Source organism: Molossus molossus, unplaced genomic scaffold (genome assembly GCF_014108415.1).
Source record: "Molossus molossus isolate mMolMol1 unplaced genomic scaffold, mMolMol1.p scaffold_m16_p_11, whole genome shotgun sequence".
In the NCBI taxonomy this organism is placed as follows: domain Eukaryota; kingdom Metazoa; phylum Chordata; class Mammalia; order Chiroptera; family Molossidae; genus Molossus; species Molossus molossus.
Window position 1 is genome coordinate 56,046,954 of NW_023425346.1, and position 17,062 is coordinate 56,064,015.

The 17,062-nt window shown below is 36.2% G+C and overlaps 1 protein-coding gene across 4 annotated transcripts in view; it reads left to right on the forward strand.

Annotated features, from left to right (window-relative positions):
* The window catches only part of SF3B1 (splicing factor 3b subunit 1), a 36,763-nt gene that overhangs the window by 16,967 nt on the left and 2,734 nt on the right, over positions 1-17,062 (forward strand). For 2 of the 4 annotated variants that reach the window (XM_036255065.1, XM_036255066.1), the window contains 19 exons: positions 2-81; positions 1,864-2,034; positions 3,664-3,901; positions 5,793-6,005; positions 6,099-6,220; positions 8,226-8,423; positions 8,517-8,618; positions 9,157-9,336; positions 10,193-10,279; positions 10,407-10,677; positions 10,960-11,105; positions 11,223-11,369; positions 11,518-11,643; positions 12,353-12,574; positions 12,916-13,098; positions 13,182-13,293; positions 14,722-14,842; positions 15,157-15,288; positions 16,632-16,904. In XM_036255065.1, coding sequence (XP_036110958.1) covers positions 2-81; positions 1,864-2,034; positions 3,664-3,901; positions 5,793-6,005; positions 6,099-6,220; positions 8,226-8,423; positions 8,517-8,618; positions 9,157-9,336; positions 10,193-10,279; positions 10,407-10,677; positions 10,960-11,105; positions 11,223-11,369; positions 11,518-11,643; positions 12,353-12,574; positions 12,916-13,098; positions 13,182-13,293; positions 14,722-14,842; positions 15,157-15,288; positions 16,632-16,904 — 3,124 coding nt within the window. Of the gene's footprint in view, position 1; positions 82-1,863; positions 2,035-3,663; positions 3,902-5,792; positions 6,006-6,098; positions 6,221-8,225; positions 8,424-8,516; positions 8,619-9,156; positions 9,337-10,192; positions 10,280-10,406; positions 10,678-10,959; positions 11,106-11,222; positions 11,370-11,517; positions 11,644-12,352; positions 12,575-12,915; positions 13,099-13,181; positions 13,294-14,265; positions 14,336-14,721; positions 14,843-15,156; positions 15,289-16,631; positions 16,905-17,062 lie in introns of those variants that run through there. The other 2 variants (XM_036255067.1, XR_004958733.1) reach the window with 2 other exon arrangements.

A 17,062-nucleotide genomic window follows, 5' to 3' on the forward strand; every position in this document is an offset into this window, starting at 1 on the left:
GGAGGGAAGACCCCTGATCCTAAAATGAATGCTAGAACTTACATGGATGTAATGCGAGAGCAACATTTGACTAAAGAAGAGGTATGAACCTCCTTTTTATTTTAATGGTTATGAAAGAATATAAGTAATGCGGAGATTGAGAAACTTTTATATTTTCTTTTTATCTGCTGCACAAGTCATTCAATAGGATTAATAAAAATTAAGTTTAGAAAGCACCTTACCCAAAATTCTACCACCTTCCATATTAAACATTTTTTTTTTTTTTATCCTCACCCGAGGACATTTTTCCATTTTTTGCACAGATAGAGTGGGAGGGAGAGAGAGGAAGAGAGAGAGAGAGAGAGAGAGAGAGAAACATCGACGTGAAAGGGACACATCGAGTGGCTGCCACCCGCACGACCAACCAGGGCCGGGGACAAACTGCAACCGAGGTACATGCCCTTAGCGGGAACCGAACCCGGGTCTCTCCGGACCGCAGGCTGATGCTCTAACCGCTGAGCCAAACTGGCCAGGGCAACATTTCTTTTTTCTATATCCTTTTCTAGTCCCTGACCCCTTGGCCATGTACATGCGTGTGTCCTAATGAATAGTGTGGAGAGGATTAATAGTTTGTGTTTGAAGCCAGTGTATGTGGGGAAAGCCAAGTATCTAAATCACTCCTTGAAAAACCTCTAATTCTCCCATAAAATTGAGTTTGGATAGGGATGGGAATTCTGAAGATTTCCTGCTGGCCTCCAGAGATCACTTTATTTTGTTTATAATAGTCTCCATAATTTTGTTATGAATATATAATAAATTTGTTGCAAAGATTAAGTGAGGTTATGGAACCTCACTTGAAAATCATAGGATAAATTAAATGCATTTGTTAGAATGTTATATATAATATTTACATAGTTATAATATAATTTTAAAATTTTTAACTTTTTTTTTTTTTTTTTTTATAAATTATTTGGTTTTTATTTTTTTTTATTTATTTTATTTATTTTTATCCTCACCCGAGGACATTTTTCCATTTTTTGTTCAGGTAGAGCGGGAGGGAGAGAGAGGAACAGAGAGAGAGAGAGAAACATCGACGTGAAAGGGACACATCGAGTGGCTGCCACCCGCACAACCGACCAGGGCCGGGGACAAACTGCAACCGAGGTACGCGCCCTTAGCGGGAACCGAACCCGGGTCTCTCAGGACCGCAGGCCGACACTCTAACCGCTGAACCAAACCGGCCAGGGCTAAAATTTTTAACTTTTTACCACATATCTATTTTGTTACACAGTCTGAATTGCTATTTGAGTTTTATTTTATTTATTTATTTTTTTATCCTCACCAGAGGACGTTTTTCCATTTTTTGTTCAGGTAGAGTGGGATGGAGAGAGAGGAACAGAGAGAGAGAGAGAGAGAGAAACATCGATGTGAAAGGAACACATCGAGTGGCTGCCACCCACACAACCGACCAGGGCCGGGGACAAACTGCAACCGAGGCACATGCCCCTAGCGGGAACCAAACCCGGGTCTCTCAGGACCGCAGGTCGATGCTCTAACCGCTGAGCCAAACCGGCCAGGGCTATTTGAGTTTTAGATAAAAATATTTGCCATTGTGGTTCTCCACTATTGACTAAAGATTTACTTTACTAACTAGATAAAGTTAGGGTACTCTGTTATAAATTCTGTACTTGTTCATCAATTGTGCAGAAAGACATTGTATTAAACTGGAAATACAGAGAAGAGAGGGAATAGGAGTGGGAACTACCTGTAGCATGAGAGTGAGTGAAGAATAAAATGATGTTAAATAGAAATGATTGTACTAATGATACAAAAATATATTGAAAATGTTTTAAAGATATTCTCTGCTTATTCAACTATTTTCAGAGAGAAATTAGGCAACAACTAGCAGAAAAAGCTAAAGCTGGAGAACTAAAAGTCGTCAATGGAGCAGCAGCATCCCAGCCTCCATCAAAACGAAAACGGCGTTGGGATCAAACAGCTGATCAGACTCCTGGTGCCACTCCCAAAAAGCTATCAAGTTGGGATCAAGCAGAGGTGATTTCATTTAACTTTTTAATATTACTATTATAATTTTTTTCTCTCATATGAAATATATTTGTTCTCATGACATAACAGGACATCACAAACTGGGTGGCTTAAATAACAGACATTTTCTCATAGTTGTGAAGGCTGGAAGACCAATATCAAGGTGCCAACTGAGATTTTGAATAATTTATGTGCTTTACTCACCTAATGGAAATTTTTCCAATTCTGAGTAATATATATAATCTTTTAAAAGAAAATATAAAGAGTTTTAAGTTTATAATGGTGTTTATGAACTTGCAAACAAAGCTAGCTAGAATTCTTATGTTGGATAGAGCATTCAATTTTAAAACAAATACATTAAAATATACTACAAAACCTATTGAATAGCCTATTGTTGTGCAGGTTCTTCACTGTGCAGGTTCTTTTGCTATCATGTGCGTACTTCATGCCCTACATCACCTGTTACTTGATCTCTCTTTGAATTGTTACCTTTGGTTACTTAAATCCAATTCTAATCTTTTCTCACTAATCTTGCCAGCATCAGTTAGAGTAATCTTGCAGATGTGATTGTAAATATAAATTCACTTTTTAAAGATTGAGATCATGTAGTAGTATCTAGTTGTTATTATGCAGGTGGTCCAAAACTTGCTTATATTCAATAAACACAGAATGAATGAAAACACAAAAATAGTATTTCTTAGTGAGAACTCAGTATGTCCCTGAGCCCCAATTTGAGATCTGATATAACTACAGCTGAAATTATTTGATTGCAGATGTAGACAGAGAAACCTTAGTAACTTTCCCAAAATTATGGAGCTCATAATGGCAAAACTAAGATTTATACTCAAGATAGTTTTTTTAAACTAGGGCTTATTTCACTGCTCTAAATGAAAACTTTAACTTATGTTTAGTCATAAATTATTTGCTAGAAAGTAGGTATCTTTTTTTTTATCCTCACCTCAGGACATTTTTTTTTTTTCATTTATCTTCAGATAGAGTGGGAGGGAGGAAGAAAGAGAAACATTTATGTGAGAGAGACACATTGACTGGTCGCCACCCACACGACCCCAACCAGGGCCGGGGTCAAACTGCAACCGAGGTACCAAACCTGTGTCTCTCTGGTCCGCAGGCTGACACTCTAACTGCTGAGCCAGACTGGCCAGGGCGAAAGTAGGTATCTCTTAAACAGAAGAAGAATCTACTCTAACTCTTAATTATAGAGACTAGAACTAAAGCATTTATTTATTAAAAATATATATTGAATTTATTGGGATGACATTGGTTAATAAAATATATATGTTCCAAGCGTACAATTCTATAATACATTATCTGTATATTGTATTGTGTGTTCATCACCCAAAATCAAGTCTCCTTTCATCATTTATCTCTCATTTACCTGACTCCCCCCCTTCCCTCTGGTAATCATACTGTTGTCATTTCCCCCAACCCCCAAGTCCCCTCCCCTGACAGCTGTCAGTCTGTTCTTTGTTATCTATGAATAGTCTGTTTCTGTTTTATTTTTTTCATTAGATTACACATATAAGTGAAATCATGCTTAACATTTTTTAACAGAAAATTTTCAGTTATTTTTATGTGGGTGTGTAGATATGTGACATAAAATGCTTTTGCTTTGTTAAGACCCCTGGACATACCCCTTCCTTAAGATGGGATGAGACACCAGGTCGTGCAAAGGGAAGTGAGACTCCTGGAGCAACCCCAGGCTCAAAAATATGGGATCCTACACCAAGTCACACACCAGCGGGAGCTGCTACTCCAGGGCGAGGTGATACACCAGGCCATGCAACACCAGGCCATGGGGGCGCAACTTCCAGTGCTCGTAAAAACAGATGGGATGAGACCCCCAAAACAGAAAGAGGTACTTACAGTGGTGTTTGGGTGAAATATTGACTTGATGAATGGTATATACAGGCCATGATCTGTTCTTTCTAGTCCTGGCTAGACGGGCAAATAACCAGCTGCTTCAGGGACAGATAAAGAACTGAGCAGATCATATATGCTTCACTCTTTTCTTGAAGATGTTTAAAATTTATTTTTTAGGAAAAACATTAGGAAGAAGTAAAGTTTGTAGACTATATAACCTTTTGTTTTTTATTGTGGTAAAGTCTATATAACGTGAAATGGAACCATTTTAAGTGTACAATTCAGTGGCATTAAGTACACTCACAGTGTTGTGCAACCATCACCAGTATTAACATCTAAAACTTTCATCATCCCGAACAGAAATTCTATAATTATTAAATAATAAATCTCATTTTTGTCTCTTCCCAACCCTGGTAAACGCAATTCTACTTTCTATTTTTATAAATTTCATAAGTCTTGTTTTTTGTATTAACCATTCGTTAACTGTTTATGAGAGCTATGGCAAGTTAAGATTTCATAGTACATCTGCTATGTTAAAATGTTTTTGTTGATCCTCACCCAAGGATATTTTTTCCATTAAGTTTTAGAGAAATGGAAGGGCGGGAAGGAGGGGGAGAGAGAGCAACATCATTGATGTGAGAGACACACATTGATTGGTTGCCTCCTGCATGCATCCCAACCTGTGCTGGGGATCGAACCTGCAACCTATGTACATGCCCTTGACCGGGAGTCAAACCCACGACCCTTTGGTGTGCAGGCTGATGCTCTAACCACTGAACCACACTGGCCATGGCTATATTAACATTTTTAAAAAATAACTTTATTGATTTGAGAGGTAGAGACATCAATGAGAGAGAACATCGATTGGTTGCTTCCTCCATGCCCCCCACAAGTGATCAGTCCCATAATCTGGGCATGTGCCCTGACTGGGAACTGAACCGGCGACCTCTTGGTGCATGTGTCGATGCTCAACCACTGAGCCACATCAGCCGGGCATAATTTCATAAAGAATTTTTGATGAGCCCTGGCTGGTTTGGCTCAGCGGTAAGAGCGTCATCCTGTGGTCCAGAGAGACCCAGGTTCGGTTCCCGCTAAGGGCATGTTCTTTGGTTGCAGTTTGTTCCCAGCTCTGGTTGGGTCTTGCGGGTGGCAGCCACTCGATGAGTCCTTTTCACGTCGATGTTTCTCTCTCTCTTCCTCTCCTCCTCCTGCCCTATCTGAATAAAAAATGGAAAAATGTCCTCGGGTGAGGATAAAAAAAAAAGAATTTTCAGTGATGTGGGAAAGTACTGAACATGTAAAGAAGCAGTACAGAATTGTAAATACAGAGCAATCTTAACTGTTCGGAGAAATGAAAAGTGACTTGAGATGTAAAGTGGCTATCTCTGGGTTGAGATATTAAGGGTGGTTGAAATACTTTTCCTATTCCTTAGTGTTTGCTAATGTATCGTTTCTGTATAATCAGTGGAAAAGAAACAAAAAATAGTGAAGAGAACAAATATGAAACACTTAAACCTAAAATGGGCCTCCATTTTAGGAATATTGTCTTTTTTTATTTTTATTTTTATTTATTGATCTTTAGAGAGAGAGGAAGTGAAAGGAAGAGAGAGATAGAAACATCGATGAGAGAGAACATCGATTGGCTGCCTCCCACATGCCCCCCACTGGGGGTCAGACCCATGATTTGGGCATGTGCCCTGGCTGGGAATCATACCGGCAACCTCTTGATGCATGGGTCGATGCTCAACCACTGAGCCACACTGGCCGGACAGGAATATCCTCTTTTTGAACTTAATCACTTTGAGTATGTTAGCTATTTGAGAATGAAAAGTAAATTTTTGACAGTGATTAAAATTTTAGACTTATACACTCTCCTTTTTTAAAAGATACTCCTGGGCATGGAAGTGGATGGGCTGAGACGCCTCGAACAGATCGAGGTGGAGATTCAATTGGTGAAACACCCACTCCTGGAGCCAGTAAAAGAAAGTCACGTTGGGATGAAACACCAGCTAGTCAGATGGGTGGAAGCACTCCTGTTCTGACCCCTGGAAAAACACCAATTGGCACACCAGCCATGAACATGGCTACCCCTACTCCAGGTAAAAACCCTTAACTGTCTTATATCCTAAGGACCTATGAAATGATAAATATTTGCATTATAGATTGTTAAATAAATTTACTTTTTTTGGTAGGTCACATAATGAGTATGACTCCTGAACAGCTTCAGGCTTGGCGTTGGGAGAGAGAAATTGATGAGAGAAATCGCCCACTTTCTGATGAAGAATTAGATGCTATGTTCCCAGAAGGATATAAGGTAATAACATGGATTGTGAATGTGATGGTTTTTAGGATGTGAATTTTACTTTAAATATTCTTTCAAACAATTTACTAGTCAGGTTTGCGCTGGCATTGCCCATATTTACTACTGTCATTCTATTCTTTTAGCTATTTCCATATATTTCAGTTCCAAAAAGTAATAGGAATGAAAAGAAATAACGTGGAACTTTTTATTACTTTTGGAAGGTGAGAAATCTTAAGGACTTCTTGTACCATGTACTTGAGAAATACTGTTTTGGGGTTATGAAATAGCTTGCTGCTTTAGTTTATCAGTAGTCCAAGGATTAAGCTCACATTAGTTATGGTTATTTAACTTGGTACCTCACAAGATTTTGTGTATTAATAAGTTTATGGATTGCCAGTGAACATAGAATATTCTTTCTTTACCATAGCAACTTGAAGTTTATTTTGAACTGTAAAGTATTTTAGGTACCTAGGACTTAGGGACCATTTGCTAGTGAAGGTAGTCTGGGCATATAGTTGGTGTCATAACCAGGGCTGAACCCCAAGTCTTCTGATGTCCTTTACTGAGCCTTTTCTGCCAATGCCTGTTGCTTTTTAACAGTTTATATGAATTATCCCCCTTATTAGGTTTGATTAAAGTATTTGTCTGAAGCATTCATGAATTTCTGCTTTATAACTTTTTGTAGTTTCCACCTAAAGTGGGTATAGACATTTTACACCTATTAACTGCCTGTGTTGTCAGTTGCCGTGGTCACTGATTTTATTAATATCAGTAGGAGGGGGAAATCCTTCTTAGTGAATCTTTTTATTTATTTTGGTTAACCCGAGGATATTTTTCCATTGATTTTTTTTTTCCCCCATTGATTTTTAAATAGAGTGGAAGGGAGGGAGACAGAGAGAGAAACATGGATGTGAGAGAAGACACATTGATTGGTTGCTTCCTGCACGGGGCTGGGGATTGAACCTGCAACCCAGGCATAGCCCTTGACTAGGAATCGAACACGTGACCCTTCAGTCCACAGGCTGATGCTCTAGCCATTGAGCCAGACCAGCCAGAGCCTCCTTAGTGAATCTTCACTGAATTTTCTTTCACTTACTCAAATGGTGTATATTTTACAAGGCTTTGGTAAATATTTTGGTTTTAGTTTATATTCATGTAACTGATTTTTGTAAAGTGACAAATATTATGATTTGTTCTTTTGTGCAGAGGTTTATATGAGTGATTTTTATTTTATTATTAAAACCATCATGGCCTGGCCAGTGTGGCTCAGTGGTTGAGCATCAACCCATGCACTAAGAGGTCGCCAGTTCGATTCCCAGTCAGGGCACATGCCCAGGTTGAGGGCCCAGTCCCCAGTGTGGGGCATGCAGGAGGCAGCCAGTCGATGTTCTCTCTTATCAATGTTTCTCTCTCTCTCCCCCTCTCCCTCCCTTTCTCATATCAATAAAGAAAAAAATATTTTAAAAAAACCCATCATGTTTAAGTAATGTTTGAAAGTAATCAGAATTTTATAATCTACTTCATTATCTTTTACTTTTCCCACACTCCAATTAAACTTAAATTTTATTATCAGATGAGAAAAATAAATATTTGTCATACATATTTATTTTTTAATTCTCACTTGATGTTTTTTCATTTATTTTCAGATAGAGTGGGAAAGAGGGAGGGAGGGAGAGAGAAACATCAATGTGAGAGAGAGAGAGAGAGAGAGACGTCGTTGGTTGCCTCCTGCCCAAACCCCGACCAGGGCAGGGGATGAACCACAACCGAGTTACGTGCCCGACTGTCTGGTCCACGGGTCAACTCCCTAACTCTCTAGCCAAACTGGCCAGGGCTGTCATAATATATTTTAAACTTATAGCCAAGGTAGAAAAATGGGGTTGGTGGTAATTCTTGTCTCTAAGCAAAAAGCTCCCTAGCTAATAAACTGTAAAATGTTTTAAGTGCAAATACTCATTATGTTATTTCTGAGTTTATCAAGTCAAGAAAATCCTAAACTGTCTTTTAACTGTATTAGGTACTTCCTCCTCCAGCTGGTTATGTTCCTATTCGAACTCCAGCTCGAAAGCTGACAGCAACTCCAACACCTTTGGGTGGTATGACTGGTTTCCACATGCAAACTGAAGATAGAACTATGAAAAGCGTTAATGACCAACCATCTGGAAATCTTCCATTTTTAAAACCTGATGATATTCAGTACTTTGATAAACTTTTGGTGAGTGCTAAAGCAGAAATAAATAACTTTTTATTTAGGAATTGGTCATAATATATCAACCCCCTTTAAATTATTTTCTTTTTACTGTATTAGGTTGATGTTGATGAATCAACACTTAGTCCAGAAGAGCAAAAAGAGAGAAAAATAATGAAGTTGCTTTTAAAAATTAAGAATGGAACACCTCCAATGAGAAAGGTAAGTGCCAGTTTTTTAAGTCATCATATTAATTATAGTCTTATGTTTAGAAATTTGTAATTAACCTCTTAAGCTTTACCAAGGACATAGTATGAGGGAAAGAAAGATGTGTAATAAGAAGGACTTAACTTTTTAATCAAGGAATTTTATGCTAATAGGCATGTTGAAAAATGAGATTATCTTTTTTGTCCCCCCCCCTTTAAAACATGCTGAAGACTCTTAGGTAAATTAGTGGAATTATGTGTGGAACTGTAATAGCATCCTATGTGGCTTGAAGATGTGTAGGCCTTTTAGGGAAAGTTAGTTTTATAACCCCAGTGGCTCCATTGTTCTATTATCTTTTATTAAATGAAACACTGAACTTCTGCCATAGGAATTCAAACTTCAGGGGAATTTTGATGGGAATAAATTTAAACTACTCTTTGTAAAATGTCTGTAAAGTTTACACTAAAAGATTAAGTTACAAAAAATCATAGAGTAAATTGTTTGTTCAAAATGCTTAATTACAAAGAAACATCTTTTACTCTCCCCTCCCCAGGCTGCGTTGCGTCAGATTACTGATAAAGCTCGTGAATTTGGAGCTGGTCCTTTGTTTAATCAGATTCTTCCTCTACTGATGTCTCCTACACTTGAGGATCAAGAACGTCATTTACTTGTCAAAGTTATTGATAGAATATTATACAAACTTGATGACTTAGTTCGACCATATGTGCATAAGGTTTGTTATTCTCAAGTAGTGTTTCTAATGGTTTGATATTTTTAATATGAAAGGAATTAATGATGTTTTTACCAACTTACATGTATTTGTGCAATTTAAAAATTCTAAAAACGGCCTGGCCAGTGTGGCTCAGTGGTTGAGCATCAACCCATGCACCAAGAGGTCACCGGCCAGTCAGGGCACATGCCCATGTTGTGGGCCAAATCCCTGGGTGGGGCACAAGAGGAGGTGGCCAATCGATGTCCTCTCTCATCGATGTTTCTATCTCCCTCTCTCTCTAAAATCAATAGAGAAAATCTTTTTAAAAAAAAATAATAAAAATTCTAAAGTAATAGATGATGCCATACATTCACAGTGAAAAGGGAAATTTTACCCACCTGCTAGACCCTGAGTTATCAATGTTAAATTTATATGTCTTCCCAGAGTTTTTTCTTTGCACAAGCATGCATCCATCACACATACACAAATATGTATATATAGATAGAACATTTTGCCATCTTTAGTGTTAAGAACTTTTTTTTGCTGGTGGCAAAATTATAAAATGCAGGTAGATGTATAATTTTTTTTAAACAAAATATTAGCTGTTCTTTGGTATGATTAACAGTTCTCCCAAATTTTTATTTATTTTTTCATCTTTATATGGGGTTTGAAATTGTGCAGTTAAGTTTCTTAATTTGCCCTTGATTAACTGTCCTCATAATTATAAATTTTCTAGTAAAATGAGTTTTATATATTTGTATTTTTAGATTACATAAATGACATGCTATAATAATTTTTTTTCTATATGTATTTAATTCTGTTACATGAGGATGGCATCAGTAATTAGTGTGAAAATTCAGTTCCTTCTCTTTTTCAGATCCTTGTGGTCATTGAACCATTGTTGATTGATGAAGATTACTATGCAAGAGTGGAAGGCCGAGAGATTATTTCTAATTTGGCAAAGGTATTTGCATTATATTTCTAGAGAAGAAGGTTTTATATTTGTTAATAGGATTATTTGATTACACAAGGAAATGGTTGAGGGTTAATGTTATTAACTCATGACTGTCCTTTTTTCTTTACTTTTTTAGGCTGCTGGTCTTGCTACTATGATCTCTACCATGAGACCTGATATAGATAACATGGATGAATATGTTCGTAACACAACGGCTAGAGCTTTTGCTGTTGTAGCTTCTGCCCTTGGCATTCCTTCTTTATTGCCCTTCTTAAAAGCTGTGTGCAAAAGCAAGAAGTCCTGGCAAGCAAGACACACTGGTATTAAGATTGTACAGCAGATAGCTATTCTTATGGGCTGTGCCATCTTGCCACATCTGAGAAGCTTAGTTGAAATTATTGAACACGGTAAGTTATATAACTTTGTTTATCTTTTAAAAGATGTCCTGAAATTGGGCTACCGATTTGGAGAGAGAAATGGAAGGGCTTGAACTACATAAACAACATATCGTTTAAAATGGGAGGATTCATCATATTATCTGCTAATAGACTGTGGTTTATGATAGCTTTTGCCTAATTTTGTCTAATGTGAACAGATTATTCTGCAGTTAGATTATATTGCTAGACTCTGGATGATGTAAAAATTAGGTAATACTTTTGCTTAGTTAAAATCTGTATTTGGTTTTATAGGTCTTGTGGATGAACAGCAGAAAGTTCGGACCATTAGTGCTTTGGCCATTGCTGCCTTGGCTGAAGCAGCAACTCCTTATGGTATCGAATCTTTCGATTCTGTATTAAAGCCTCTCTGGAAGGGTATCCGTCAACACAGAGGAAAGGTAGATTCACCAATTAGATTTTTTTTTCCTACTCATTGAAGCTAAGGCAACCTAAACTCAATTTACTAAGTGTATACAAACATATATATACACATATTTATGTTTATTTTAAAATAGGGTCTGGCTGCCTTCTTAAAGGCTATTGGGTATCTTATACCTCTCATGGATGCAGAATATGCCAACTATTACACTAGAGAAGTGATGTTAATCCTTATTCGAGAATTCCAATCTCCTGATGAAGAAATGAAGAAAATTGTGCTGAAGGTAATTGTCCCAAATTATTGTTCTAGATTTGTTAATGTAAATTGGGTGTGTTTTATGGTTGAAAGAGAATTTGAAAGCATTTAAAAACAACAGTGGTTGTATATTAAACCAGGACTGTGTTTACAAGTATTATTTTTTAATCTTCTAGGTGGTAAAGCAGTGTTGTGGAACAGATGGTGTAGAAGCAAATTACATTAAAACAGAGATTCTTCCTCCCTTTTTTAAACACTTCTGGCAACATAGAATGGCATTAGATAGAAGAAATTATCGACAGGTAAGCTTTATTGTAAAAAAAAATTCAAAATCTTTTCAACTGATTTTTTAGTCTGTTTGATTGCATGTTACATATTATTTTTTGCCCTGATTACCTTATAGTTTGTATGTGCTTGATTGTGAAAGGAGATGGGTTTTAGTCATTCAGTTAACTTCCATTTTGATTTTGCATAATAAGGTACATAGCAAACTGAATTGATGTCTTTGTTCAGTCAGTGAAATGCTTCATCTGGCTAGGGCAAACGAATATAATCAATCACCTTGGCTTAAACTCAAATTTAAATTTGTTTGGTTACCTTTCTCTTAAGAGTTTCAGTAAAAATAGGGAGTTGATCGAACTCAGCATGTTAACTAGCTGAATAATATTTTTAACTTTTTAAATTTAAATCCTCACTCAAGGATACTTTTTCCACTTATCTTCAGATAGAGTGAGAGGGAGGGAGGAAGGGAGGGGGAGAAACATTAATGTGAGAGAGACACATCAACTGGCCACCTCACACACAACCCTGATCAGGGATGGGGATCAAACCGCAACTGAGCTTTGTGCCCTTGACCGGAATCAAACCCGTGACTCTCGTCTGCCGGCTGGAGCTTTAACCACTGAGAAAAACCGACCAGGACTGTAGAGTAATTTTAGAATTTTTGTTTTTCATAATTTTATTTCCTTTGAAGAGCAATAAATTCAGTGTCCCCCCCCCTTTTTTTTATAGTTAGTTGATACTACTGTGGAGTTGGCAAACAAAGTAGGTGCAGCAGAAATTATATCCAGGATTGTGGATGATCTGAAAGATGAAGCTGAACAGTACAGAAAAATGGTGATGGAAACAATTGAGAAAATTATGGGCAACTTGGGAGCAGCAGATATTGATCATAAACTTGAAGAACAACTGATTGATGGTATTCTTTATGCTTTCCAAGAACAGACTACAGAGGTAATGATACTAATTAGGACAAATTGCCACTGACATTTATGTTATAAAAAAGCATCTTTTCAAGCAAATATTATCACTAAAAAGTAATTGAATTTGAAATAATTTTTTTAATGCTCATGTTCTCTTTCAGTTAGCTATGAGGAAATACTCTTCTACCTCAAATTTTTAGATTTTATTTTGTTAGTAAAGTATCAGTATATTTCAGACATGATTGGGTGCATTCAAGGTGGTATGTCTGTAGATGATTATCAGTATATTTCAGTCACAAAACTGAATTCTAGTTTCTACTGAATGTAGTATTTTAAAATTTAATTTAGGTTTTTTGTTTGTTTGTTTTTTAGGACTCAGTAATGTTGAATGGGTTTGGAACAGTGGTCAATGCTCTTGGCAAACGGGTTAAACCTTACTTGCCTCAGATCTGTGGTACAGTTTTGTGGCGTTTAAATAACAAATCAGCAAAAGTTAGGCAACAGGCAGCTGACTTGATCTCTCGAACTGCTGTTGTTATGAAGACTTGTCAAGAGGTAAACTTTTATGTTAGATTCTTATTTTTCATCACTTAGTTTAATGCGAATATAGTAACCTTTTAACATTTCTTTAATTACAGGAAAAATTGATGGGGCACTTAGGTGTTGTTTTGTATGAGTATTTGGGTGAAGAGTACCCTGAAGTATTGGGCAGCATTCTTGGAGCACTGAAGGCCATTGTAAATGTAATAGGTATGGAATTTGCTGGTCATGTAGGAATTTTTTGCTTTGGTTTTTAACTTTCTTTTATTTATTATTTTAGGTAAAATAATAGAATTTATTTAGGAGTTGAGTAATGATTTCTGGTACCGTTTTTTTAAAGTACTTCAAAATTATAGTTAGGTCAGGGGATGCCACAATAGTCTTATCTCCCTAAACCCATTTGTATTTTACTTTAAAAGAGAAAAGAGGGCAGTTTAGGACCTGCGGGAGAGGTGGGAGTAGTCACAATTCAAAAAGTGTCTTGCCTGAAATGTATTCGGGGGTGGGGCACAACTCTGAAGTTTAGGACAAAATATATATTTATTCAACCTTGAATTAATAAGTGATTAGGCAGATTTTTCTACTTTCTTTCAAAGTTTAGTAATATAACCAGAAAGAAAAGCGAATTGTTGAAGTTATCTTGTTTTTATTTATATCCAATTCTTTAAAACTATCCATTCATTTTTCTAACCCAAAATAAAAACAAGTATATTATAAATGCTCTTGTGCGGAGAGCAAAGCTTTAATTTTTTTTAAGGTCATTATGATGAAACAAACAAATGGTCTCTTGTGTTTAATCCTTTGTTGCAGTTGAACATGACTATTTCGAAAGTAACTTCTGCATGGGTTAGAGGGATAGAAATAACTTAGCAGGAGGTTATAATAGCTGGCTGTGATAGCCACTGTTTCCTTTTAGTAAGGATTTTTATGCAATATAGTTGTTCTTTGAACCATTGCATTTACATATAATCCCCACTTCAGTCCTATTCTCTATACTTAAAGATAGTTACTTGGCCAGAAATCAGGTACTTGACCACTTATGGAGCTCTAGTTTGCAGGGAGTTGTAAACAATATTGTTGTTAAGGGAAACATGGGAAAAGCAATGGAGAGAGAATCAGAGCAAGCAATTCTAGTTAGAGCAAGAGCCCCTGCCAGCTGCCTCCTTTTTTCTCTCTTCATAGGTGTAAATACCATCCAAGTATGCCCTGCATTGCAGGGAGACTGGAGATCTGTTTGTTTTGCAGTTAAAGGGTAAGGGGGCCCTTTCTGGAAAATTTTGCTTTAATTTACATGTCTAACTCTGGCTTACATTGTGTATGGCCAGAATATAAGCTGTCCCCATATTTAAATGTCAGTATACAAATACATTTCAGAACCAAATAAAGCTTTTTTTTGTTGAATATCCATCATTCTTTAAATCACTTCACTAATTTCTTTCATTTCTATGCATAATCAGAAGTTGTTAATAAAGAGTTAATGACAATTCTAAGTCTGGTCAGAATCTGGGGCTATTTCTTTTCATAGGCAGCTGTAAGTTTATGCCTGGTCACGTATATTGTATTGCTAAGTAAAAGGTAAAATGAACAGAGGATGCAGTTAAAATGTTAATTGACAGTGTGTTGGCTTCTATTAAATAGGTATGCATAAGATGACCCCACCAATTAAAGATCTGCTACCTAGACTCACTCCCATCTTAAAGAACAGGCATGAAAAAGTACAAGAGAATTGTATTGATCTTGTTGGACGTATTGCTGACAGGTAAGCAGATTAAACATTCTTTACAAGCATGATTTTTCATATTTAACTACTTTTTATTTATTTTTGCAAGTTTGCTTAATGTGTCTAATGTAAGTATATATGGTCAGGCTATCCAGTATTAATATTTTTAGTGAAATTTCAATTTGGATAGTAATGGGGTAGTAATATAGTTTAAGACTAAACTTTCAGAAGAGTATTAATATTTTTATTTAATGCTTAAAGTGAGTTGGTAATCGTGTTTTGAGAACTGAATTTGCAAATTTACCTTTTAAAACTTATTGTCACAAAAATTAATTTTTTGTTTTTTAAATTAGGGGAGCTGAATATGTATCAGCAAGGGAGTGGATGAGGATTTGCTTCGAGCTTTTGGAGCTCTTAAAAGCTCACAAAAAAGCTATACGTAGAGCTACAGTCAATACATTTGGTTATATTGCAAAGGCCATTGGGTGAGTACTATTTACTTCCATATATATATTTTTACTTTGTAATAAACCCATTTTGGTGTTGAAAAATGTTTCTATTTCTGTAGAAATTTCTTTTAAGGCATGGTGTGAACAATGCATTTGTGAAAGTATTTCATTTAACCACTGACCTTCAATTATTGAAATGTTTCTTTTAGTTTTCTTATTTAATCCTCACCTGAGGGTATTTTTTCCACTGATTTTTAGAGAGAGTGGGGGGAGAAAGGGAGAGAGGAAGAGAGAGACAGAGAAAAAGAAGGAAACATTGCTGTGAGAGACACTGATTGATTGCCTCCCACTTGTGCCCTTGACTGGAAATCAAACCCGAAACCCTTCTGTGCTAGGGCCAATGCTCTAACCACTGAACAACACCAGCCAGGGTGGTTTTCTTAAATTTTAAATTGAATTAAAATAGATGGGAGGTTTTTGAATTTCATTTAATCACAGATGTTTTCGGAGAGGGAAACTACGACTCAAAATAATTTCAGATTTTTGTTGGTACATTTTAGGATATAGCTTGAAATATTAAGGCCAGTTCTCAGTTTAAAAGTCAGCATAATTCAAGGCTCATGTTAGTGTTTTAAAAATATTTTTAAAAATTAATCCACAGAAAACTGAATTACAGCTATTTTATTAATAAATAAATCTATGGTCATTTGCTTCCATTTTATCAGAAGCAAACTAGTCATTGTGGGAAAATGAGATACTACATGTAGACGTGGCTTAATAACAAATTATTTTCAAGAAATAAAACGTAACTAAAGTCAAATTAATTAGATGAAGTCTTCCCACCACCCCCTTTTTGATAGCAGTAATATTTATTTAGCATTAATGTAGTCAAGAAATTCACAATGAATAGCTGTTTTGCTAATGTTTAGCCCTGTATCCCTTTAAGTTTGTGGTATAATAATGCTTGAAGGAGAATAGATGTAGTAAAGGTGTGTGGGAAGGAAGATAAGAAAACAGATTTTGTGTGTTGTAGCATGGGGGAGATCTCATACTGTAAGGTTGCCTCACTCTAGTGGCCCCAGTTTGAACACTCAAATAATCTAAACATTTAATTAAATTTATTTATATTTCAGGAGATTTACTAAGACTCAAAATTACATTAGAAAATGAATACATTTGAATTTTTCTTTAAAATAGACACTTTAAATGAAGTTAAGTAGAATCAGTAATGCCAGTGACTTGAAAGTATTTTTTCATAAAATTACTAAGTTTCCAGTGATTACTTACTATAAAGTTTCATTTCTTTGCCCTTTTTCTTTTCCCTCTGAAAAAAATTTTGACTTGTAATGTAATAATTTGCTGACATTTGCTTTTTTCAGCCCTCATGATGTATTGGCTACGCTTTTAAATAACCTCAAAGTTCAAGAAAGGCAGAACAGAGTTTGTACCACTGTAGCAATAGCTATTGTTGCCGAAACGTGTTCACCCTTCACGGTACTACCTGCCTTAATGAATGAATACAGAGTTCCTGAACTGAATGTTCAAAATGGAGTGTTAAAATCACTTTCCTTCTTGTTTGAATATATTGGTGAAATGGGAAAGGACTACATTTATGCTGTAACACCATTACTTGAAGATGCTTTAATGGACAGGTAAGTGACTTGAATGAAATGCAAGAAAATGATTATAATTCTTGCTTCACCTCAGAATTTATGAAAATAATAATTATGTGACCTTTGTTGTGATGCAGTGAAGAAGGGGAATGCTAGCCTGAATTTTTATGAAACTGTAAATATGACTTGTTATCTTC